The 26,249-nt window shown below is 37.2% G+C and overlaps 2 protein-coding genes across 2 annotated transcripts; both read left to right on the forward strand.

Moving 5' to 3' along the window:
• The first annotated feature begins 2,137 nt into the window (after positions 1-2,137).
• On the forward strand, positions 2,138-4,230 carry LOC103027050 (ADP-ribosylation factor-like protein 14). The gene has a single exon (XM_022678572.2). It carries the CDS (start codon positions 3,130-3,132, stop codon positions 3,754-3,756), a length of 627 nt encoding a protein of 208 aa, XP_022534293.1. The 5' UTR covers positions 2,138-3,129; the 3' UTR covers positions 3,757-4,230.
• Positions 4,231-6,013: 1,783 nt separating this feature from the next.
• On the forward strand, positions 6,014-24,663 carry kpna4 (karyopherin alpha 4 (importin alpha 3)). The gene is made up of 17 exons (XM_007258398.4): positions 6,014-6,214; positions 12,151-12,195; positions 12,452-12,541; positions 12,641-12,670; positions 12,980-13,032; positions 13,398-13,493; positions 13,745-13,830; positions 14,312-14,398; positions 16,508-16,677; positions 18,062-18,106; positions 18,259-18,390; positions 19,594-19,722; positions 20,621-20,725; positions 21,011-21,082; positions 21,206-21,368; positions 21,624-21,718; positions 21,939-24,663. Exons 1-17 carry the CDS (start codon positions 6,146-6,148, stop codon positions 22,035-22,037), a joined length of 1,566 nt encoding a protein of 521 aa, XP_007258460.1. The 5' UTR covers positions 6,014-6,145; the 3' UTR covers positions 22,038-24,663.
• Positions 24,664-26,249: the final 1,586 nt, after the last annotated feature.

The raw sequence follows: 26,249 nt of genomic DNA on the forward strand, positions 1-26,249 counted from the left end.
TTGGTTCATGTATTCATAATGTGGAGTGAGTTTGCTTTATTATCCAGATTAATTCCAGTTGCCAAAATTGTGGCAAATATTATTTCTAAATGTACAATTTTACATTTTAGTTTGAAATTTACATTTTAGTAGTTAATACAGATAGATCTACCAAATGAACATTACTATTAGGTATAATCATGACAAAACGAGAAAAATGACTAACTCAAAAAAAGACTAACCCAAATGTTCCTGATTAAATTTAAACAAGATATATTTTTTTTTTCATCTAGTGCTGTATAGTCCCCCCCCCCCCCAAGGCTGATAATACAGTTTGATTAATTAAGCAACAAAAGAGAAAAAAGCTCAAATATAGTATCTTTATCCAATATAATCCATTATTACTTCGAGAAATAAAGTGTAAAATCCAATATATAAGAAGAATGCTTCAAATTCAAAGTTGAGAGAGATAAGAGATAAATAATAGATTTAGAGATAAAAATGAGTGTACGAGACACTCTACATGCAACATGGAGAGGAAAGGAAAATAAATGGAGTGGAGGAGGGGACAAACAAGACTACAGTTACCACCATTGGTTTAATCCTAAACTGCGTCAGTTCCAACTATACCACAAATCCAACAGTTTAGAGAAATGCTGCTTTAAAGTCATCTCTGAAATGTACTAGGAGTTGAAAACTCTTTGATGATTTTTTTTGTTAGTTTTTTTTTGACAAGTCAGACTTGCCCCTTTAGACTTGGAATTAGGGATATGTCTGTAAGAAATGTTTTATTCTCATCCACACATGAAAAAAGTACATGCTACTGATTCTTTACAAATATTGCTAATCGAATGTTCATATTTTTCTCTTTGTTGGTAATTGTAAATATACTGCTTTCTCAGGTATTTTTTATTTAAGCTGTTTGTAATTTATAAGTAATTTATAGTCATTTTTTTCTATTTACAGAATTTAGCACATATCCCAAAATACACAATTCTAAACTTGCCCAGGTCCATAACCTAAACCTTAGAGTTTTTTGCCATACAGTAGAAGTTAATTGGTAGTAAGTCAGCGGCTTTGAATGTATTAATCCTGCAGTAATCTTGTAATTACCAATGACTACTCACAAAGAGAGTAAACATAGATAACCCTCCCATATTTACTTGCACTGTAAGTAGGGCAGGCTATTAGAGAAAAGGTCATGCATGTCATTATCAACTGATCCCTGGCCTGATATACCAGTATATAATGGATTCAGTTCTAATGTGCGGTGTCGGTTCATTGCATTTATATGCTGTCTTTATACTGTGTTGCACTGTAGTTATTACGGTAAAGTCATATTATATATATATTTTATACTTTGTACATTTAAATCAATCAATCAATCAATCAATCAACCTTTATTTTAACTCGGATGTACGTTGAGGGCAGCCCTCATTTTCAATGTAGCCGAGCATTTACAGAAACAGGGATCAACATGACAGAGAAAATAAAAGCTACATTTAATTATTGTAAAATAGCAGTAAATAAAATATAAAAATAGATAAAAAAAATAAAAGTAGAATTAGAATAAAATAGAAAAATTAAAAAATTAAATTAAATAAAATGAATGATTATAATTAAGTATGGTTTAATTGACAAAAATTAAGATCAAAAGAAAGTAAGACTAATACAACAAAAAAAAGTTAAAATGAGCTAAAACTAACTTGTTCATAATACAATAAAAATTCAAATAAATAAATGAACTAACAAAAATAAAAGCAATAATAAAAATAGTAATAACAATAAAAGAAAATCAAAATAAGATAAAAAGCAATAATACAAAACTATTAAAAATAATAAAAATAATAATATAATAACTATAAGAATAAGAATAATAAAAATAAATAAAATGAAAATCATACCTAATGACAACCTTTGTGTACACCTCTGCCATAAATATTTATATATTCCTTAATTCCTAAAGGGCTGAAATATTTTTTTAAAACTATTTGAAAGCATAACTCAGACATCTTATACTATTTCCATAAATAATTGTCCAATAACTTTTTGAACAAAGATGTTTTATGTTTTTAGAGATATTAAACTTTTCGGATATTTAGTTTCTATCACCTGTGAGGGCATTTCTCATCTATCATTCTTAAGGTGATGTTTCTGCTTAAAGCCCACTTGCACAGTTTTTATGAAAATGAAAACAATATCCTATGTTTTCTTTTCTTGAGATTTGTTCAGATTATGAGGGCAGCGGGATCATTATAAGAGCAGATCTCTCAGCTATTTATCAATATTGTGATATGGGACTAGTATTTGTATCAACATGAACTATTCTATAGTTATAGTGTGCAGTTAGTTTTAGAGCTAAATGAGGAATAAACATTTGCTAATTAAAAGGATTAAGCCTATTTTCCGTTAAATGTAAAATCTTCAAAATACTGTGTAGTCCAAGACTAGGCTCATAACCAAACGATTACCAAACAATTGACGATCATTTCTGCATTAAGATTAAAAACTGAATAATAAACCTACATAACAGTCACATAAGCTTTGTATAGATATAAAGAAGTAAGCATATTCTTGAACACAGTTTCTTATATCATCCCTCAAAAATATGATGAAGAGTCCAGTCAAGAGAAAGGTCAATTTTTGATTACAAACTCAGATGGGCCTCCATCAGCTCAGCAAAAATATCTATGACATCAGCGTATGCTAGGAAGACTATATCGCCCTGATCCCAGTGCATGGACACCAGCTAACAGGAACACATGACGTTTAGCCATAACGGGACTTCCGCTGGTCCGGCGACTCGCTGAAATTGACCCCTTGAGCGACCCCTGGGTGAAACCTGAGTCACTTGTCGTCGCCGCTGCCTCTGAGTGGAGTTGTCACTGCTGGGAAGAGGGCCATGCCTTACTTTAATGAACAGTCACAGCTAAGGAATCCCAGTGCAAGGTGCCTGGGTACCATTTTTGTTCCTTGTACTTTGACCCCTTTCCTTATTTGCATGTTTACACATTGTCCCTCCCATATAAAGAGGCCGATCCCATTGGCACCAAACCACATTGATACTGAGGCAGCATCGGCTGCTGCTGAACTTGAAACTCAAAGAAGACGGCCAGATCTTGGTTGTGGTCTTCCTTTTGATTGAATGAGATGGGATCGCACAGCTCCAAAGTCCCACTAGAGACTCAGATTCTCATTCTTGGACTTGACGGATCCGGCAAGTCCACCCTGCTCTACAAGCTCAAATACAACGAGGCGGTGGTGACTGTTCCTACTGTGGGCTTTAATGTGGAGATGCTGGAGACCAAGGAGAAAGGTTGCACCCTGACCGTGTGGGACGTTGGAGGCCAGAGCCAAATGAGGGCCTACTGGAAGCACTACTACCAGGACTCATCCGGGCTGGTGTACGTGGTGGACAGTCACGACCAAAATAGGCTGTCCGAAGCCAAGCAAGAACTGGAGCAAATCTTGGAACACGAGGAGCTTGAGAGCAAGCCGCTGATCGTGCTAGCCAACAAACAAGACCTGCCAGGAGCTGCAAATGCAGACGATATTGCAGAGACCCTGAACTTGAAAGAGATTTGCGGGAACAGAAACTGGCTCATCCAGCCATGTTCAGGGAGGACTGGTGAAGGTCTGGAGAACTGCTTCAGGAAAATGGTTCACTTACTAAAGACCGCTGTAGTAAATAGAGAGAGAGGCTACAGTAATAGGGGCTTTAGTTTAAAGGAGAGAAACGCCAGAACATCAACCTCATCAGTGAAATCAGTAACGTAAGACTTATAGAAGTAACTGGTGGAACTACTAGACTTTTTTGGTGGTCTTGGGACTGAATAACAAAGCAAGAAATGGGTGAGGGGGCCTATCTTTTAGGCTATGTCTGTAACATGGCTGCCATCTTAAAAGTTGCCATATTACATTTCTGAAATATGCCACTTTTGACTCGCACAAGAAGCAGCAAAAAATGAGAATTCCTAAATAATGATTCTACCTCTGTGGATTTATTGTTGATGTACTGTACACTTCTGCAAATTCCTTTCATTTTTAATGCTTTTGTGGTTTTTGTGTATTGTACATTTGATTTCTAATTGTATTTTTAAAGTTTATTTTTTTATTTATTCGTTAATGTATTATTAAATGTACCAATGTATTTTAAACATTGTGTATTTTCTTTTATCTCTTTTCTTTTTATCTTTTATCTATTTATTTTGTTTTTTTAAGTGACATAAAATGTTTTCAAAACTTAAGCAATGGAGCATTTTTAAAACATTTTCAGGATTGATGATAGAAATGTTTAAGTAATTAATCCTTTTAAAAGATTGATTTTAAAATATGCCTATATGTGAATAGTATGATTAGTAAATATAACATAAAATAAAAACTCCATACCAAAACAAAAACGCTTGAATTAAATTATCAAGGAATGATAAGAACACTTAACAAATTTAGTGTTGTTGACTGATTGTTGTAATTTTTTGAAAAGATTTAACTAACAAAAAAAAGAAATCTGTGTTATCTGGGTTCATTCTAAAACATAAAGAAAGGTTAGGAAAGAGTAAAATAAAATATAAGGACTCATTTACATACGTTTAATGGTGCCTTCTAGTTGTGTTTGTTTTTTAAGTGGGAAATTTGGATTTTTTTAAGGACCCCTGGCTTTGGAGGCGTGTTGATAAAAAAATGCTGATGAATGTATTTTTTATATCACTTAGTATCTGGTGCTCACCACACAGTATCTAGTGCCCACCACACAGTAGTATATGGTGAGAAACACTACAACACCCCACCATACCCCCATTGTTCCCTGGGCCATATAGTACTTAGTATCTGGTGCTCACCACTTAGTATCTGATGTTCAAACACTCAGTATCTAGTGCTCACCACACAGCAGTATATGGTATGAACCACGCCCTCCGAACCACCATCCTCAATATTTGGACAAAAAAAAACACCCTGTGCACAATTTCACCCAAAATAAATCACGCTGTTACACAGATTAAGTTCCACTGTTGATTGAAGATTCTTGGCATATACTGTTTTTTTTTTTTTTGACACAACTGGAGCTCTATGCCTATATTAAAATAGATATATATATATATATATTTCCTTGAATCTGTAAAAAGCAGAGAGGAATGTGTACTTTTTTGTACATGTGCTGCTGCATTATTAAACAGCTAGTGTACAGAGTGTACTCTTCTCAGAGAGCCTGTTAGCAGAACCTCGAAGATGACTTGCTGGTGGCGTGACTTTATTTGGGACGCGGCCGTCCGGCGTGTCGGGGAATCCCCTCCGAGTAGCGTAATTATTCGACGCAGTCTGGATATAGCGGTTTATAAATCGAGCTATAGAAAACATTAATGTCTTGATTTAATATTTGTGTGAAGATTAATGCGGGCTGTCTTAAAACGCGTGTGTTTCTTGTAGCGATACGCCGCAGAGGCGTTTATCTGTATACAGGGATCTCCTCCCCTCCCGTCCCGCAGACGAAGTGAAGGGAACGCGGAGGAGTGCGCGACGAGAGCGGATTGAGACACGTCCCAAGAGCGAGGCTGCTTTGCCTAGCTCTGGCTGCACCCACCCATACCACCGGCATTCCCACTATGCACTGCGGGCTCATTACATGCTAGCAAAAAAATAGTGCGGTGTTCTGGCAAGTTGTGCTACCTTGCAAAACTGTGCTACCTTAGGGTATGTTCAAAGGTAAAAATAGAGAAAAGCACCTTTTTAGAACTTTCTTAAGGTCAGAAGTCTAGGTTAAATATGTAGATAGCTTAAATCACTGTATTACGGTAAAAATAATGTAATAGAGCTGATTGAAAACTGATAAAAAACCTGATGATATTTTTTTATTCATTTTATTATGTTACCATTCATTGCCGTTTACACATTTACAACAGTCAAACTCACCATAATTTCAGCGGGCTCGTGTTTTTCAATCCGCCCAAGGAACATTCATGACAAAGAAATTGTCATGAAAAACTCACGCAAAAATGAAAAGATGTGGGCCGGCGCATGCGCAGTGAATGTTGTAGCACATATCGACGAGTAGCATAACTCGGCAGAACACTAGTGGCTACGAGAACGAACGGGCTGTGCTGAAGAAGAAGGAGAGACGAGGAGGAAAATCGGTGTGATCTTGTTTCACGTAAATCAGCGAACAGCAACCATGAACGACAACGAGAAGCTAGACAACCAGAGGCTGAAGAATTTTAAGAATAAAGGCCGGGATTTGGAGGTGAGTCGTGTGGATTTGGCGGTCCGGATGGGAGTCCCCCGCTCTCCCTCTATCTCTCTTCTCTCTCTGCGCTGTGACGTCGTTTACATTTTACACCATTTTCGCCTTATCAGTACAACATGGCATCTCTAAATCGGCCCTGTTAGTGTGGCGGCGAACATTACACGTTTTTAACGTCGATCCTAAAGACTGGGAGTGAGCCGGCTCGTTTTATTCACCGAGTGCCTTCACGTGAATCGCTAGCTAGCTACTTTGTGCTAAGCTGGTTAGCTAGCTAGCTAGCTTAGTTTAGCATGCTGGCTAACGGTGCCCTTCCCTCTGCGCCCGGTGTTCTGTCGAGTTGTGCTACCTTGTTAAATCGTGCTACCCTAGCTAAATTTAACTGTAAAAATACAAAAGAAGCACCAGTTTAGAGCATGTGTCGAGTAGAAGTCCCAGTAGATGTAGCTAATATATTTGGATAGCATAAATCACTGCATCATGGTAAAGTTTTGACAATGAGAGGTCATTACAAACTGCTTTTGTATTTTTCTTTACTAATAATTATAATATTTATAATTATTAATTTGCACTTACACTTTTGTGCAATGACTGCGAATCCAGGTTGTTTAATGCAAAAAAGGAGGTTTATTATTTAAAAAAACGGGAGAAATAATCAAATAGTGTAGATCAGCGCATGCGCAGTGCCTTTAGGAAGCACGTATCGATGGGTAACATAACTCGACAGAACACCCCCGGCTCTCTCCATCTATGTGACTGTAGGGACTAGCCTGGCTTGGCTAGCTGCTTTAAATCAAGCCAGCGATAAGCGAGTTCATAATGTACGTTAGCTAGCTTACTTTAGCTGGCTACACAATCCTTACTATTCAGTTAAATATACATAAATTAGTTCATCTAGGCTTTTAACTAGCCACTAAAAATAGCTGTTAGCTTAAGTAAGCTAGTTAACTGGCAAGCTAGCGTATGTGTCTTTTATGATGGATGAGTCATTAAACTAGTTACTTAATTAGTTTTGCTAGCTAACCTAGCCAGTCTATATTAGCTAGCTTAGCTAAATATTTAACCTACTCAACAGCGTGGCTACTGAGTTAGCTAACGTTACTTAATTAAAAATTGAGCCACTCTCTTTCCAGTCGAATATTACGGTCAGTAAATTCTGAGGACATAGCTAACTACTTAGCTTAGCTAGCTAAAGCTTCTCACCTCCCATCTCGGCCTAGACAAGCTTAGTCAGGCGATCTTACTGTACTGGATCAGGCCAACTGTGGCTAACTATCTAATAAAAATATAAAATAAGTATATATTAGGTTACAGAACACCGACAATATACACATTTGGCTGTTTGTATCACTTTTATATCTATAAAAATAAGCTTACATCAGGTTAGCTAGCCTGAGTCGTGTTTCGTAATGGCTGGACTTAGCTTAGCGGCTTAGCTTAGCCACTTTAGTTAGCTAGCGCTATTCGTTAGCCACCCTAGTTAGCGAACCTTGCTAACGTAGCTAGCTCGGTCAAAATACCGAAATAATGACTCAGTTTTCGAACAAATATGAGAGTTTAAGCATTTATGTCTTTTAAGTTAAGTTTCTGTACCTGTAAAAGTAGCTACATGCGTGTCACAGTTAACACAGGCCCTACATTTTTATAGGCCCCAAAATAGGACCCTGTGGGATTCCACTAGCTAACTAGTTAGCTATGCTAAAGCAAGTGGATACCAGACGATATTTACATAACAATAGTTTCTAATCTTAATATTTCTAACAGGGTTTAGTGGTTTAAAGTTGAATGTAAGTAGGTCATCAAATATTTAAGGAGCTAGATTAGATATACTGTCTTTATATTATGTTTTGTTTAACAATATGTTTGGTGACATTTGTATAATTAGCTACTAGAGCTGTAATTAGTTACTACAACAAATAATAATATCCTGGATATGTAAGCATTACACTTATTATTTGCTTAACTGTTTAATATCCTATTATAAAATTATCTAACTTTTAACATTAGTGTTTCTCCTCCAGGCTTGAGTAGTGTGTTTTGTAATGGCCGGATATCCACATTGGCTAGCTAACACAATGCAAAAAGGCTTTATAGTTAGTGTTAGTATCTAAAAATAATATCCTGGATTCTTAAGCAGTACATTTCAGTATTTGCTTAACTGTTTTATGTCCTATTATAAAATTATCTAACATTTTAGTTTCTCCTCAAAGCTTGAGTACTGTTTTTGTAATGGCTGAATGTCCACATTGGCTAGCTAACACAATGAAAAAGGCCTTGTAGCTATCTTCTTTAACCACCCATATTTGTTAAATATATTATCACTATTTTTTAAATAAATAGAGCTTAGAGCTAACAAACTGGCTGTGCTAAAGGAAATGGATACTAAATAAAGTTAACCCAAAATAGTCTACTCTAAAATATTTCGAACAGGGTTTTGTTGAATGGAAAATACTTTTAAAATAGGTAATTGATTAAGATGTGCCAGTGCTACATATTATTTGATGCATTATCTCGATATTAATCTTAAACTACGTTTGAAGACATTTTGAGTTACAAGCCACTCTTTTAAGTCACATTAGTTTCATAGGCACTAATGTAGATGTAGTTTATTTTAATTCAACATATTAATACTAGTCTACTTAATCCTATGTCTGAAGAGATTAATGATAATTGGTTGTCCTTGTTAGTGCAGCTAATAATAATCTGCTGGATGTTATTATAGAAGATGGCCAAAGAGTCACCATGGCATACAGACTAAATCACTCCTTTTTGAGGCCCAAGTAAACATGATATCCACTCTTCTTGGGTTCAAAAAGAAATTAAGCGCAAATAAACTGTATAAACATGTCCAGTTTTTATAATTTTTTTCAGTTGTTCTTGTGTGCAAAAGTATCATTACTGTTTTTTTGTTTCTTTAATTACTTCAAATATCTTATTTCTGCTTACATTAAGGCACTATTAGTTTTTAAACAATATGTGCAGGGTGGTTGTGAAACCTGCAGTCACCAAGACCAGCCAAACAGCTCAGTGAGCCTTTGTTTCTTAATAATAAGTATAGAATTATTATACCACTATACAAGCTGGTGAATAGTCTAGTGAATTTGATAGGCCACTCAGCCCAGACAGTGAGCTCTGTCTGTATGTCTGTAACAGGGCTGGCTACCCACTGTTTTAATAAATATGGATGCAGCTTTGTCTGCATATTGCATTATTCTCTTAATCATGATTTAGAGCAGTGACGCCAGCTGCATGTGTGGATGTTTGTGTGTTGAGCGTGTGTCTGTGTTGGTATCGCTTTAGCATGGTGACACGGATCAGGCTGACATTCCTGAGAAGCCTGGCCTGCTCTCAAAGCTCAGACGGATGTTCACAGCTTCTCTTCCTGGGGCATGAGCTCACATGTTTCTCTACTTCTGGCACCTTGTAAACACTGGACTCACCACCTGATCTGTTTGCAAATATTTGCAAATGTATTAGTGTGGTATGGATGCACTAATAGAGGGATTGTGGGATGATATAAGGTTCTATTTTTTAGGTATGAATATTATTGCTGTCATGCAGAAACCTTATGTCTCCAAAACAGAAACTTTAAATGAGGAGAAGAAATCTTAAAGTAGTTGACATTTAAAATTGAATTAGATTTTGTTCTAATACATTTTGAATGATATTCTATTTTAACATAGTGTAAAAATCAATTCACGAGTCAAAAATTGAAAAATGTAGGTGAAAGTTTTTTTTTCTTAACCTTCATGACATGATGCTTCTAATACAAAACCATTTTAAAATGTAATAAGTGGAGAAATAGATCACCTTATTTCTGAAGTTTACAAATTCAGTCAAATCATTAAAGTTTTGTAGTGTACTTGAAATGAAAAGCTATAATATGTCGGTACAACAATATAATAGTTGGTCAGAACTCACACAAACATTTTAAGTATCTAATTTGAGAAATTATGTATAGGTCTTTCTAGAAACCCAATCTAGGAATTGCTGAGGCGTGGTCCTAATACTACAGTGAGTAAAGTTGATTGTTAATTAAAATTGATTGAAGTTTGTCTACTGTTCACATTGAGTAATTGGTGAGGATACCACTCTTGACAACAATACTTGAGAGTATTTTTTTTTTAAGTACAGTTAAGTCAATTTAATGTTTACACGCAAAGCCTTGGCTGCTTAAATTATGCCTAAAGTTAAAGCGTTGGGTAGTCAGAATAATTTTCTATTAGTCAATCTTACTCTTTAGAGCAAACAGTATGAATATCTCGATGTATTACCTTGATAAATAGTTTTCCGTAACCGCAAAATATGTATTTCACAATGTATTTCTCCTTATTTTTCATCTGTGAAGTCCTCCTTTATTTCTCCAATCACTACTGTGATTAGTGGACAGAGGGTCATCAATCACCTATGCTCACTGCAATATTAGGACCACACCCCATGCTCAGTTTGGGTTTATAGAAAGACTTGTTATTAAGACTATTGTTATTAACTATTGTTTTGTTGCCCCCTGCATATTTTAACTTTTAGATTGAAAAAAATACACATGATTTTGCACAAGATTGAAGAACCAATAAAGGAGGTGAAATAGTATGTTCTACATGCCTAAAATTACGCTATATTGCTCTTACTTTATAAATCTCATAAGTCCAAAACATATTAAAACTTGGACTTAATTTTTTCATATATAATATTTATTGAACATTTTACAGTATATAAAGTAAACTAAAACAAGTAAAGAGGATTTTTAAAAATCCTTAAATTCTTAGCTCTCTTACAGAAAGCAGCAAAAATGGAGTGTACTTTCTTATTAAATCCATTGCCTCATTGTGCCATCTGTCCTTTCAGGCATATTCAAAGCCAAGTCTTGGCGCAAAATGATCATCACACCACACATTGTGTTGTTGGTCACACAGTCAGTATTCCAGGTTTTGAGCACCATGAGGAGCTGAAAAAAGTCCCAACAGACTCATCCTCCTGTTTTTTTGCTGGACCGCCTAGTGAGCCGGCCTAGAAGAGCATTTTGCTGTTTGGCTTGATTGACTGATGGAGTGAGTTGCCTTACTGAAATTAGAAAGGAGTGGATCTGGCCAGTGGCAGCATATCCATCTGCCCTAGACAGTTATTGATTGGTTAATGCTAAATCTCGTCTCTGTAAAGTTGTCATTTCTTTTCTTGCTTTTGCTTGATAGTGTTATTAGCGCTGTCGTGATTTCACAATCAACCGATCCCTGTTGTGTTGAGTGTTTTCATCACAATATTGTAGTAGAAGTAAATAAGCTTAAAACAATCCTCACACATAGTCTGTGGATGTTCCCTGCAGTTGTAAGTATTTTATTTACTTTTTAATTCTGAAGAAACAGTATTCATTAAATCTGACACTTTTCAGATTACATTCTGTCTGTTATAGGGAAGGATCATATGAAATGCCACTTTTTTCTTTTTAAACAAAGAACATTACCTAGGAGTTTCTAAAATCAATGTGTTTTTCGGACACATGAATTTTTGAAATGTCCGTGACACTTTTGTGACATCCTTTGCAGTTGATTGCAGTCTGGAAGAGCTAGACCTGCTTGAACTTGTCACTTTTTATTTTTTTTTTATTTTTATTAAATACACCTTTACAACTTATGTATTGTAGACATGCACTGTATAGTGAGATTAGCTTTCATTTTCTTTTTTGTTTTGTTTGGTCTTTCTTCTTTGTTAGATCAGGATTATTCATAACTTATTCGATGAAAGCATGAATGTATTGAATGATAAATGTACATTATTATACCTAGATTCATTGTATAGCTGAATATGTAAGCTGTTTTAATCAGAACAGTTAAAGCATCATATTAATATATTTAAGCCCAGGCTGCTGAAATGTACAGATGAATGTAATAAATGTTTATATTTCTTGGTTCACTGAAATGTTTCTGGTCTCTCTTCAACAGACTATGAGAAGACAGCGAACAGAGGTGGTGGTTGAACTGAGAAAGGTAAGTGTATTTATTGCCTCTTTCCTTTGTCAGTTGTTCCTTAATTATGAAGGTTGTTAAACTTTTAATTATTAATCGGATAAACAGTACATGGGGAGTAAAGTGGTATGCATTAGATGTTACTCATAGATTAAACCTACAAGAAGTGTGTGGTTAGTTTGTTACATCTGATATATATTTTTTGTATATAAAAATCAACTGACTTCTGGGGAGAAGAGTGTAAATGACTGACTGGCTCTGTGCATTTGTTCTCCAGAATAAACGAGACGAACATCTCCTGAAAAGGAGAAACGTGCCACATGAGGATATTTGCGACGACTCTGATGTTGATGGAGACTTCAGAACGGTAAGAGTGCTTTTTAGATAATTTAAAGCTTCTAGTTCTTTTCTCTTTATAGTAACGCTAATAAACAGCTTTATTTTTCTGCTTTTTGTTTGTTTACAGCAAAACACCTCTTTGGAAGCAATAGTTCAGGTAAGTTTTGCATTCAGTGGTTCTTATTGAGGTTTCTGGCATTCTAAAATGCAGTTTATAATACTGTGTTTTATGGATTTACATGGTCAGATAATATTTAATTCATCATTATTAGTCTGTATAAACCCTGACTAAATATTGCTTCCTGAGTACTGCCTTTTTAAACTTTTAAAATTATGCATTTATTTATTTAATTTTTTCATGGCACATTAAAAATATAAAAATGCCATTATACACTGTAAAGCTACCAAAGTAAAAACCTTGATGCTTCTGTGTTCCTCATGCTGTTATCATTGATCTTGGTTTCAGAACGCTACCAGTGACAACCAGGGCATTCAGCTGAGTGCAGTGCAGGCCGCCAGGTAAGCTACACCTGAAGAGGCACCTTGTCTCGGATCTGTTACCATTCTGACTGACACCTAAGCATTCTGTGCACATTTTCCAGAGCACCTATGGAATGTTTTGCAAGGGCAGACTGCTTATGTCTTCTCAGATACTATTAGGGCTGTAGGCAGACAGTATTGCGAAACAGCTCCTTGCCTTTAAAAAAAATAAAATAAATAGTCATTACTTAGCTCTGAGGATGCTTGAGTTACAAAACCTGTACCCTAATGGAATGGTTATGCTTGTGTCTGCTGAGATCAGAAAATAATTTGAGTAGTTTGCGCTCATGTCTGATCAGATGAAAGTGCGTACGTCTGATTGATTGTGTTATTTGTCTTTATAGGAAACTGCTGTCAAGTGACCGCAACCCTCCGATAGATGATTTGATAAAGTCTGGAATTCTGCCCATTCTTGTGCACTGCCTGGATAGAGATGACAAGTAAGACTGGATAGCTTTTTTTTTTTTTTTTTTAACTTTCTTAGTTTGGAATTGCATAGCAGTGTTCTGATTTTGGATACAATTTTATAGATTAAGTATCACAATAAATCATAAAAAAAAGTCGAAATAATTATAATGTCTGCAGTGTGCTGTGTTTTTGAGATTGAATACTTTTTTTTTTTTTTTTTTTTTACCTGGTGTTTGAACATGTGTAAGCATTCTGTTTATTCCTCCTCTTTTTGTTTTTGCAGTCCATCTCTCCAGTTTGAGGCAGCTTGGGCTTTGACCAACATTGCTTCAGGAACCTCTGAGCAGACACAGGCCGTGGTGCAGTCCAGTAAGTGTTCAATCTTTAATGTTTAACACACATTCTTCTGTATTCATTTGTACGTTTTAACGATCGTGTTTATTAATTTGATGTGCACTGTAATGGGGTAATTGTAATGCTCAGGATTGTTCTCTTTAACATTGTAAATTGCTTATTGCATGAATTAACAGATTGCATTAGTGATTTATGCTGTATCTGTTTAGTCAGTCATTCATACTCTGGTTGAATGGAGCGCAGACACAGTCACTGAATGCGCACGGATAGCATTCAATAAGCAAGTCGATGGCAGAATATAATTCCGAGTGGAGTTATGAGGCTTGTGGGCCGTCAGCAGTGAAATGGTATGCAGAGAACAGTTCCCACTCTTGGGAATTTAGAAAGCGGGCCTGCTGACTACAGTGCCAGCCTGCTAGTGAGTCATCAGTGCGAGGGGGAGAAAAGTCTGAGTCATTCTGACTTTAATTGCGCTTGTTTCTGTGTGTTTGTACAGATGCAGTTCCTCTGTTCCTAAGGCTGCTCCACTCTCCCCATCAGAATGTGTGTGAACAAGCTGTCTGGGCACTGGGAAATATCATTGGTGAGTAACTGTTCCAAGAAGTGGACAATACCAAATTAAATATTTTATTTTATTTTATTTTATTATATTTTTCTTTGTATGCGTTATATGCAAAGTTTTTTTTTTCTTCTTTCTACTGTCACCTAAGCCCAAATGTTTCAGTCACAATTATATTACATACCTATATAGACTGGACTTAAATCATTTCTTCTGCCCTCCGTATTACCCATTGTGTTTAGTAAGCGAGAAGATTCCATTGAATGCAATGAGCCCGCATATTATCATGTGTGTTAATTAGGGGTGTCACGATCTCGATATTTTATCGAAATCGAATCGAAATGAGGTCACGATCTCGAGTATCGAAGTCAAAAAGAGGATCGACGATCCCTCCCGCGCGCGCTACGCAAATAGCGCAGCGCGCTACGCAAATGGCGCGGCACCAACACAGCGCATCCTATTCATTTAAATAGAGAGCCGTTGCATGAGCGCAGTCGGCGGGAGTGTGATCACTGTTTTTATCTGTCCAACGGGAGAGGGGGGGGCGGGGGTTGGGCGCGCAGGTTTTGTATCTGTATCTAACGGAGGGGTGGGTGCGCGCAGGTGAGAGCGTGTGAACTCGCTGAAATGCGTGTGTCAGTGTGACTTGAGAACACTGACTATAGATCACAGTGAGGTGGATTAAAAATCTTAAACTTATAATTGACTACACATGTTGCTTTCCATTGAATTAAAAAACATCTTTCTCTCAGATAAAGTAAACACAAGCGTGTTTCTGACTAAAATAAAAGCTTTTCAGGAGAGATATAAGTTATGTGTAAATATTTATAAGACAATACCCACATCACTTATCTAACCAGCCTGTACTGATTTCTGCCCCCCAATAATGCTTTCAATAACCTCTTGTAACCCCTGGGAGCCAGGGGTTACACTCTAATAGCCTTTAATAGTCTTCAGTAGCCTTTAAAAGACTTACCTGGCGGCCGTGGTGTGTCCACTAAACTCCGTAGTTATAAACATCCTGAGGTTAGCAGCGCGCTAACTGACCTGTTTATAATGTAATCCCAGCAGTGACTCCGTGTCGGCTGTTCTAACCTGCTGCTGTTAGCTGCTTGGGCTGAAAGATGAACTGTAGTGAGCTGTATTATCCGGTTAGTGGGGTTAAAACCTTTATTTGTTTACAGAAACAGTAAAAACGGACTGGCTGAGCTCTGTAGCCCGTGGCTGGGCTGTACTGAAGTAGTGACTGAGTGAAGAGAGCGGGGCTTGTGCTGCTGCTGCTAGTGGTTGGATGAAGAACTGCAGCTTCATGTAATGAGCAGTTTCACCAGCCATCCACACACAGCTCTGATAAACTGCTTGTTTTAATAGTGCACACTGTTGCTACCAAAAAAAGTCACTAGATGGCATTACCATATATATCTTAATAAATAATAATAATAATATTTATAATATTTATAATAATAATAATAATAATAATAAATATATTATTTAAATTTTATGAGGCATAAAATAACAAGAAAAAAAAACAAGAAAATCGAGAATCGAATCGAATCGTGACCCTCAAATCGAAAATGAAATCGAATCGAGGATTTAGAGAATCGTGACACCCCTAGTGTTAATGTTTTACTAAGTGTTTCGTTAATTTAAGAGATAAATTGTTTTTTTTAATTGTTAAATTCCTATGTCTAGAATTCTTAGTAACGCTGTTTATTTATATAAACATTTCAGTAGCATAAAAGGGTCATAAACTAACTAATATTTTGAACAATTATTCTTGGGCCAAAAAAAATAAATTGTGACAGGCCAGTTTTAAATGGACAATATTAACTATGTAAAGACAATTTTGCATAATGATAAATATTGTCATTTTCCAGCTCTAAAAATGACTTAACCTCATTAAGCATTATCCATCATACCAGGTGTTGTTGATGATATGTTGATAACTATAAATAATACTAGACTTTCACGAGGAGAGCTTTTGGAGGTGGTTTAATAAACACAGTGATGTAAATCCACTAGTTAATTGTATGGCTTTTATGTACTTGTTTAGGGTGTATTTGTACCTTTTGTACAGCTTGTGCTGTGCATGGTAAACAGCAGTGGTTTAATTGTATTGGTGTGTTTCCTCAGGTGATGGACCGCAGTGCAGAGACTACGTGATCAGCCTCGGCGTGGTGAAACCATTGCTGTCCTTCATCAGCCCCTCCATCCCCATCACCTTCCTGCGCAATGTCACCTGGGTCATGGTTAACCTCTGCCGCCACAAGGACCCCCCTCCACCCATGGAGACCATCCAGGAGGTGTGTGTGTGGTCAGCTGCAGTCAGATGGTTTTCATTAGTCTGTGTTGTATCACAACATTTAAAGAGGATCACGCTTACTTTACTGGAAGATTCTAAAAAAAGCTAATCAAATACTACTACTTTGCGCATAGTATAGTGATTTTAATCATTTGTTTGCTGCACATCATTCAATTAAACAGGATTTTTATCTTCTGCAGATATCCTCAAAATTTGAAAAGCATATTGTCTATGCATTAGAAAGTGTATTATATGATACAATATCATCATGTTTCCCGGCTCTAGCCATCGCTATTAGTTATTAAAAATGGTTTAATCGCAATTCACGCTTTAAAACAAGACCAAATAATACAACTAGATGTAAAAAATAATGAGTAATGTCTATATAAAGGTGTATGAGTGTATCTGACTCGCTTTCTTACTGTAAGGACACTTACAGTAATGTAATGTAATATGCATTATCCTTGTGCACAATTACCAACTACTCATTGTCTATTCATTGAAAGTACATTTTAATTACTGACTTTCCATTTAAAGTAATGAAATCTGACATCCCTGCTTTACAGCATTCACATAATGTAGGCTTTGCAACTATAAACTAATTTGGAGATTGAGCTTTGTTTAAGTGAGTAATGTGCTAAACTAAAAAAAAAAAAAAAAAAGAGAGAGAGAGAGAAAAATGTCCTGCTGGAATGAAGGCAGTCCAGTTGTTTGTGCAGAATTTCACTGCAAGCTCCAATTAGGGCTCAAATATTGACTAAAAATAATCATGTCAAGATTTAATAACATAGCCTCTTACACACAGAGTCTGAAACCAAACCGACTGTGATGCTGCATACCCTTTTGTAATTTGGACTTTCTTAGCAATTTCCTGCATTGTCATGTGTTTTTAAACCAGTCTGAGCAGTCTCCTCTGAGCTCTGTTGAGCAACAGACCTTTTATTGACATGGTTGCGGACCAAACAAATGAGCATGAAGGCAGCAGCAGAACAGCTGATCTTGTTTGGACCACAAGTTTGTAAAGCAACACGCTGAGTAAAATGTGGAGGTTAAAGAAAATATATGCGGATCAGAGCTCTAGAAACACATTTTTTTATTTTATTTATGTGCTTCTTGTTCTGTTTGTCTATAAAGAACTGTAGCTTTTCACACTAATGCGTATTTGTGAAGGAGGAACATATACAATCAGCAGAAAAAGGGAGGAAAAAGCAATGAACAGAGAAACTGTGTGAGTTCTGTGGGTGTGAGTTGGGGTAAGGTTAGGGTCAGGTTTAGAACTATGGAGCTACTAGTCTGTTAACTGAAGAGGAAATAAGTGCCAAAGGCTGGTGTATAATGTATTAAATAAAGTCATGTTAATCTCTATTTATCTCTCATTGACTCAGATTCTGCCAGCCCTGTGTGTCCTGATCCATCACACGGATGTGAATGTAAGTTTTATCTCGCAGTGTTTCCACAAAAGCATACATGCCAATGACACTAACTTCTCCCTTGTGAACATGTACGTGTATGGCTACATGAGTGAAGAGTGGGCATGGCTGTGAGCTGAGAGTGAGTTAGGTTGTGTGTTGTGTCTGGGCAGATCCTGGTCGACACGGTGTGGGCTCTGTCTTACCTGACGGATGCTGGAAACGAGCAAATCCAGATGGTTATCGACTCCGGCATCGTCCCTCACCTGGTTCCCCTTCTCAGCCACCAGGAGGTTAAAGTTCAGGTAAGCTTCTGCACACTGTTAAATTATATAACATGATATTTACATTTGGGATAATGGGTGAATGGGTGGATTTTTTTATATATATATTAAATGCTTATATGTGTCACTGGTATACAATCTAATGCTGATCTTGTATATGTCTGTATACACAGTTGGGTAAATTGTGGGTTGATTTAGCGTTTATCTTGTAGCATGAATGATTAGCCTCCATTGATGCACATGCATGCTTTTTACATTTAGACCACTATTCATTTAAGATAACTGGGAGATGAACTGTGTTTAGCTCCTTCACATTCTGCAGTATAATGGTTCTCCACAATGGGGGTGCTGTTGGCACTTGAGTAATTTAGGTTTGTGGCGCTCCACATCATTGACACTGCGTATCCATATTATTTGACTGTTTGAGGTGTAGCATTTTAATTGGATTAAAGTGAGAACTCTGTTCTAAACTACAGACTTTATTTAGTATATAAGCCATTTTATTGGTCAATGAATGTCAGGCTGAGGTTAAATTATCAAAACTGTTTCAAGATTTTGTCATGAAGACTCAAGAATGCACCATATTAAGTAAGTAAAAATGCGGCCTTAGCTGTCAACCAAAGATTCTTAGTCACTTAGAGCTTTACTGGTTTAAATGTTTTTTCAAGAGTGTTCTCAAGTATTTTGATAGAGTGTAAGTTTTGAACAGAATTACTATAATCAACGACGGGTCAAACCCACAACTGAATTGATTGAAACATGTCTTTATCCTAGAATTTCTTATCCTTTTTCCACCAGACATCTTGTTTGTTGGAACTGTTTTTTTTGTTTGTTTGGTTTTTTTACAAACAATTAAACTGATCAATGCTGATATTTTTGACATTTTAGGCACGCTTGGGGAATTTCTGCAGTTATGATCACTCAAAGCCTTGATATGCTATTTCTCAGTTGGATTTTCTTACTAAATATATCCACTAAATAAATATAGTGTAGCAAGCACAAGTTGACATGTCGGGTCACATTTGTTTTTTTAATTATTTATTTATCCATTCATACATTCACAAACTGATTTCACTGGATGAGGGAGCTGGGGGTGCTTTTTTTACATTTCACATTTTTACATTGAAATTTCTTAGATAAATTTAAGTATTTTTGAATGTTTTAAAGTTGTGTGTGAATGTTATCAAAACCAGTGAGTGATAAGGTTGTTTATTCTGCTTGTAGACGGCGGCACTGCGAGCGGTGGGGAACATCGTGACTGGCACGGATGAACAGACCCAGGTGGTGCTGAACTGCGATGCCCTGGGCCACTTCCCGGCCCTCCTCACACACCCCAAGGAGAAAATCAACAAGGTCTGCAAACACAGATTCCACTCAATGTAGTTATTACTATACCAAAATTAGTGCTGGGCAATATCGTCAATAAGAGTAAACATTAATTTAGTTTAACTTCCTTCTGCTTGAAAGGTTTATTTCACATATTTCAAAGGGTCTGTGACATGTCAACATGGGCTCTTTTGGTCTAAGATAGCTCTGTCATGTTTTCAGGCTAAAATGAATTTAGCTCAGCACTAACTTGGTTATAGTATGTTCTATAGTACTGGGAACCTTGCACCTCTACTAATAGCTTGAAACTGGTACAGAGTTGGAGGTGATGACAATTGAGACTTGGCCTTTGTGTGTATGGAGTGGATGTGTGTGCGTGTGTGTATGTTAATGAATTCTGCTTAGTGCATTAAAAAGGACCACAGGAGAGATTCAACGTCGTGGATGAAGATCTGCCAAAGAAGAAGCTTAGAATTGGGGCTTATATTTGTATCATTATCATTAATGTGGGAGTACAGCTAAGTGGGATTGAAGTGGGATGGGTTGTTGTATGCATGTTTGCGTGTGAGAGTGAGTGTTAAGTGTTCAGCTGGTGAGTAGAGGTGCTGAAGACCATTGAGTCTTCTGCAGAAAAAGGAGTGCATCTGAGGCCCTTCACTCACAAAAAGAGGCTTCTTTGTGATTGGGCCGATGATTAAAGCCTCAGAACCACCTCTATTCCCAGCCTTGTCATTGCTGCTGTCTCAGCCAGGGGCTGTGGCTCCCTCCACAGTTCTCTGGAGTCTGATCCAACACAGTCTGTACTGCAATCCCTTTTCAAGCTCAAGAAATTTAAAGATAAACTGTAGAATCCTATCATTTACTGTTATTATTAAAACGGTCAGTTTTACAGTGCAGTGACTTAACCTGGCTGATTCTTTTGTAGGAGGCAGTATGGTTCCTGTCTAACATCACAGCCGGGAACCAGCAGCAGGTTCAGGCAGTCATTGATGCCAACCTGGTGCCCATGATCATTCTTCTGCTTGACAAGGTGCAGTATTCTTGGATCATGTATCTTTATTATATACATACCCACTTCTTAACCACAAAAGGGGGATTCTCTGTTCAACTGGTCAGTTTTAAAAGAATACCTCAACATAATACAAGCACCAGAACCAGGGCACACCATGAAGTTGCTCTATCTCTGTCTCTCTCTCTGTCTCTCTCTCCGTCTCTCTCTCTGACTCTATTGTGAGGATGAAATAAGCTTGCCGTGCCCATGTGCCTGTGCTTTCCTCAGTTTAATGTATTGATCTAATAAGAAATATTTTTACAGGGAGATTTTGGCACTCAGAAAGAAGCAGCCTGGGCCATCAGCAATCTCACAATAAGTGGCAGAAAAGATCAGGTAAGACACCCAGCATCTAATCAGACACAGCTAACGGACAGATTCATTGTACAAATATTTACAGTTCTTTAGAAAGTCTATTTAGAATACTTGCATTAATTTGTTATGAATTGTGTCCTCTAGGTGGCCTACCTGATCCAGCAGCAGGTCATTCCTCCCTTCTGCAATCTGTTGACTGTGAAGGATGCTCAAGTGGTGCAGGTTGTCCTGGATGGACTGAGCAATATTCTCAAAATGGCTGATGATGAGGCAGAGACCATTGCCAACCTGATTGAAGAATGTGGAGGTGAGGAAGGAGTGGCCTAATGTACTTTTCTTAATTGTTTATTGGTAGGGGTTGTACTTTTGCATCAATGTTTAATAACCCTGATTTTATTCAAATCCAGAGCAGGAATTTCCAAAATGGTAGAGTGATCATATATCTTTAAACCAGTTAAGATGATCTTAACCACAGTGGTTTAGGGAACACTTCCCAGTCAGTATGTCTGCTTTGTTTTGCATGTATAGTGTTACTCATCCTTTAGCTTTGTCTTTTATTCAGGCTTGGAGAAAATCGAACAACTGCAGAATCATGAAAATGAGGACATCTACAAACTGGCTTACGAAATTATTGATCAGTTCTTCTCATCTGATGACGTAAGTTTGGTCCTTCACGACGGAAAAAGATAGAGTTTATTATAAAAATGTGTTTAAGGTTTTTAAAAAGTGATTTTAATGTACTTTAATTTCTTAGGTGTTCCTACCTTGTGGAACACCTGAAACTAATCTGTACCCAAATAAACCTCTTACGTTTTTTATGTTGCTTGTTCGAGCATCAGACTGGCTTGGTTTGGCATAACTGTTCCATCTCTTTCAGATCGATGAAGACTCGAGTCTGGTTCCAGAGGCCATCCAAGGCGGAACATACGGATTCAATTCGTCAGCCAACGTGCCAGCAGAGGGGTTCCAATTCTAGAAGGGCGGTGTGAGAAATCCAGAGTTTTGTTTGTGATGCAGCACTCTGTTCAACATATACAAAAAAAATAATTAGGAGAGAAAGAGAGAAGCGCGCGAGAGAGTGTGAGAAATTAGATCCATTGTGCTTGGCTCATGGGATCCATGGCTGCATCTTAATCCAAGAGAAATTGTGTGGATTTCGTTTGGCAATCCTGAAGGATCCAGTCCAAATGAAGTTTGTGATGGCGAGTGGGTGCGAGTGAGAGTGAGTGGCTACTATATGTTGCAAAACACGACCATCTTACACTGAATGCGTTCAGAGAACATTTCGTGGAACTTCACAAAACATCGGAACGTGTCTACTTAAAAACGACGAGAAAAGCAAGCAAGTGAGCTCAACAAGCTAAATGAAAACCAAACGATGTCCAACCACACGGAGGGAAGTATCCGGGACATTGTAACCTAGCAATTGGAGGAAAAGACACAAACAGATGCGAAACCTCTAAATATGAAAATACAAACACAACAAAAAACAAAGACGAACCATATCACATTTGAGCGGTTCCGAGGAATGGGAGGAGTCTTCTACGGCCAGCCCCTCTCCCTGCATTGGGCCACGCTTCGAGAGGTGTGTGTGAGTGGGCCGTATGGCGTATGAATGTCTGGACTCAGTGCCGAGGAGGCAGAGCTCATCTCCTCCGGACTGAGGGAATCTTTAACTTTTGGCGCACCGGGCCTTGCGGATCTCCACACTGTCCGCCGGGCATCAGACTGTGCGCTACGTGTGCAAGTGAAAGGACGAATGGGTGTGTATGGTTGGGTGCGTGTTGTGTGGGTTGGGGAGAAGAGGAGAAAAAAGAAAATAATAAAACAAAACCGTGTGACTGACTGGATTGTGTGCGCGATGCGAAGACTGAATGTGGACGCATGCGGAGAGAGTCACCATCGGAATACCGAAACTGAAAGCAACGATCGGCAAAGTAACAAATTTTGGAAATTCAAAAGAAGGAAAGGAAGGGTGGGAATGAATAACAGCCTGTAAAAAGAAAAAGGCTGATCTGATCTAATGATTAAAAAAAATCTTCACTAAGAATAACAACCAACAGTGATCTGAAGAAGACAACTTTCTTTTGTTTTGGATTTTGTGGCGGGTTTTTGTTTAGAATCAACGACACTGGACTTGAGCTGTTGGGTGGAGAAACTGAGGGCCATCGTGTATTTAACAAAAAAAAAAAACTAAAAATATGAGATGTAAACAAGAGATGCGCTCTGTAGCTTCTGGGATTTGCTTTTAGTCTCCAGTGTTTTACTTTTTATTTTAGCTTCAGGTTATATTTTCATTGCTTGCATAGAACTGAGCGATTTAACCCACACCCCTCCCCCTTTACACACCACTGTAGTTTTATTGTTATTTGTATTTGAGAATAGTTTTTTTTTTTTTGATGCTGTTCATTAGCTTCCCCAATCAGATAATCTTTGCATGATCATTTGTTTTATCTTTCCTTTGTTTTGTTTTTTTTCTTCACTTTTCTTTCTTCATTAAGCTTCTGCGCTGTTACCATAGCTGTGAGCTTACAGATCATTACATGGGGCTGAAAAAAAAAAAACTAAACAAAAACAATAAACCGAGCAAATAAAAAAAGGCCACTTGCAGAACCTCACGAAATCTTTGCATGTGCCGAACTACAGCATAGTTTTAGGGGGTTTTAGTTTTGTTAAGTATGTGTACACAAATTGTATTGTCTTTTTTTTTTATTTGTCTTTTTTCTTTTTATTAATTCTTAGTGAACTGCTGTTCAAATGTTACATGTCTTTACCTCCTTTTTCCCTGAACTCCTTTCTTCTGAACTACTTACACACCTGCCTGGTCGGGAGATTAGTCATTTTTAAAACTTGTTTCGTGGTCATGCGCGTGCACACACCGCGAACAGAGCCTGAAGTCATACAGTGGGACAAGAATTTATATAAAGGACATGCCAGCACCATCAACTAACAAACTATATGCATAAAATGAATACAATCTGGGTTCTTTTCTTTCTTTTTTTTTTTTTAATTATGATTTTATTTTATTTTTCATTGATGGGGGACATCTATGTAGATAAGAGTCATTAATTAATGTTGAGCCACATTAGGGGAGTACAAGTCTTCACAGTAGTTTCAATGATTTGAAATAAAATGACCTGCCTCTTATTTTGGGGTGTTCCTATTATTGGGAGAGATGTTTTTCATAGTGTGATAATCCAGCTCCCTCAAGTCTCTGGTGGCTCGCAGACTGTTGTGCGGTGCCTTCTTTCTAGAGCACAAGAAAATGAAAAAATAAAACTCAAGAAAAGGGGAAAAAGAAAAAAAAAAAAAGATGCATGAACAAAAGTGCTGTTCTCGAGTACATCCTATTGTCCTTATTCCCTTAGAGCCCTTTTTACTTTTCTTTTTGTGTTGAACTTTCAGAATACTGTAGAGATGGATTACTCTTTGTGGTCATAACCTTCTGTTGGACATAGGGTCTATTTACAGCATTCCTTGTTAGCGGAGATGTGGTTTCAAAGAAGACTGGGGCAAAAACATTGGAATTAGATGGTATGCTTAACCTGTTGATCATAGACTACGGGCTAAGTTTCTTCAATGAAATAAATATTGAAACCATACCAGCTTGTGTGTGTAGTTTTTGTTGTTTTTTTTTTCACCTAAAACAAGTACATTATTGCCTCTCAGAGCTCTTAAAACTTATCATGCACATCCTTATAACCACCACCATGCTACCTTAGTTCTGCTGAGCATGTAGGAGCACTTTATACTTTAAAAACACTTTAGTTTCTGAATCAGTTTCTCTGATTTAGCTTTTTATAGGTATAGGTTTGAGTAAAATGAATGTTATTGTTTTTATTCTATAAACTACAGACAACCAAATTCCAAATAAAAATATTCATTTATGGCATTTATTTGCAGAAAATGAGAAATGGCTGAAATAACAAAAAAGATGCAGAGCTTTCAGACCTCAAATAATGCAAAGAAAACAAGTTCATACTCAAAGTTTTAAGAGTTCAGAAATCAATATTTGGTGTAATAACTCTGGTTTTTAATCACATTGGCATGTTCTCTTCCACCAGTCTTACACACTGCTTTTGGATAACTTTATGCCACCCCTGGTGCAAAAACTCAAGCAGTTCAGCTTGGTTTAATGACTCTTTTCTCTCAGATGTTTTCAATTTGATGAAGTCAAAGGAACTCAATTTTTAGGTGGTCTCATTTTTTTCAGAGCTGTATTTATTATCCTCTTTTCACCATGTTACTCAATTGTCAGTAATCTGTAGCACCACCAAAGAGCAGGTGTTATTTCCATAGTGGGTTGTTTTCAGCACTGCAGTGACACTAATGTACATGGTGGTGTTGTACTGGTATGAGTGGACCAGACACAGCAGTGCTGCTGGAGTTCTTAAACCCTTTATCCATTAACCATCCACTTTATTATACACTCATATCTCCTATCTCTGTTTTACCCTATATATGTATAGTCAGGTACAGAGAGGCTCAAGATGCGTTAAATCTAGAGAATAGCTGGAATTTCCAGGTAGCTTAATGCATTATTTGCCTCTACAGTAAATGACAACACAGAATATTAATCTGTATTCTGTGATTGTAATAACTTCAGCTCCTAAGCTGGTTACTTAATGCCTCTTAATCTCTTTGGAAATTTAATAAGCTTATTCAATACTTACATTAAAATATGATGTCATTCTCACCATGTGATTCTCTCTGCACGAAAACAGGATTTGCACAGTGTGGGTAGGTTACTTAAAGAGCAGTGTAAGGTTTGCAACTTCTTCAGGTCAATAAAATTAACATTTTGAATGTATTCTGTGTATGTGGAAGAGTTTTAGTAACCACATGTGAAAACTGGTGCTAACAAAGTTGAATAGTTGAGGAGTCTTAATCTAGTTTTACTCCACGTAATACAAAATGTGTTTTAAACTTATTGCCAACAGTGCCACACATGCTTTTCTGGACAAGCTGAGAGGTCCAAAAGCATGAAGAGAATGAAGCTTGTGTACTGACACAGTAGAGTTCATATTAGATGATTTTACATAAATATGGCGTGGCACAGATCTGTGGAGTGATCTTGTATGTCTCTACTACACCTCAATAATGCAGTAGAAGTGTTCCTCCCAATAACTGTCAGTGGAGCATCAACACAGTGGACCAATACAGCAGAAGACATGGCTCTCCAAACCTG

This window comes from Astyanax mexicanus, chromosome 4 (genome assembly GCF_023375975.1).
Source record: "Astyanax mexicanus isolate ESR-SI-001 chromosome 4, AstMex3_surface, whole genome shotgun sequence".
NCBI classification, from domain to species: domain Eukaryota; kingdom Metazoa; phylum Chordata; class Actinopteri; order Characiformes; family Acestrorhamphidae; genus Astyanax; species Astyanax mexicanus.

Excerpts from the sequence above, each read along its gene's own strand:
- LOC103027050 (XM_022678572.2), top strand. The coding sequence starts at position 3,130 with ATGGGATCGCACAGCTCCAAAGTCCCACTAGAGACTCAGATTCTCATT.
- kpna4 (XM_007258398.4), top strand. The coding sequence starts at position 6,146 with ATGAACGACAACGAGAAGCTAGACAACCAGAGGCTGAAGAATTTTAAG. Across the intron at positions 14,399-16,507 it reads GGCACTGGGAAATATCATTG|GTGATGGACCGCAGTGCAGA; the intron begins GTGAGTAACTGT and ends GTGTTTCCTCAG. Across the intron at positions 18,107-18,258 it reads TCCATCACACGGATGTGAAT|ATCCTGGTCGACACGGTGTG; the intron begins GTAAGTTTTATC and ends GTGTCTGGGCAG.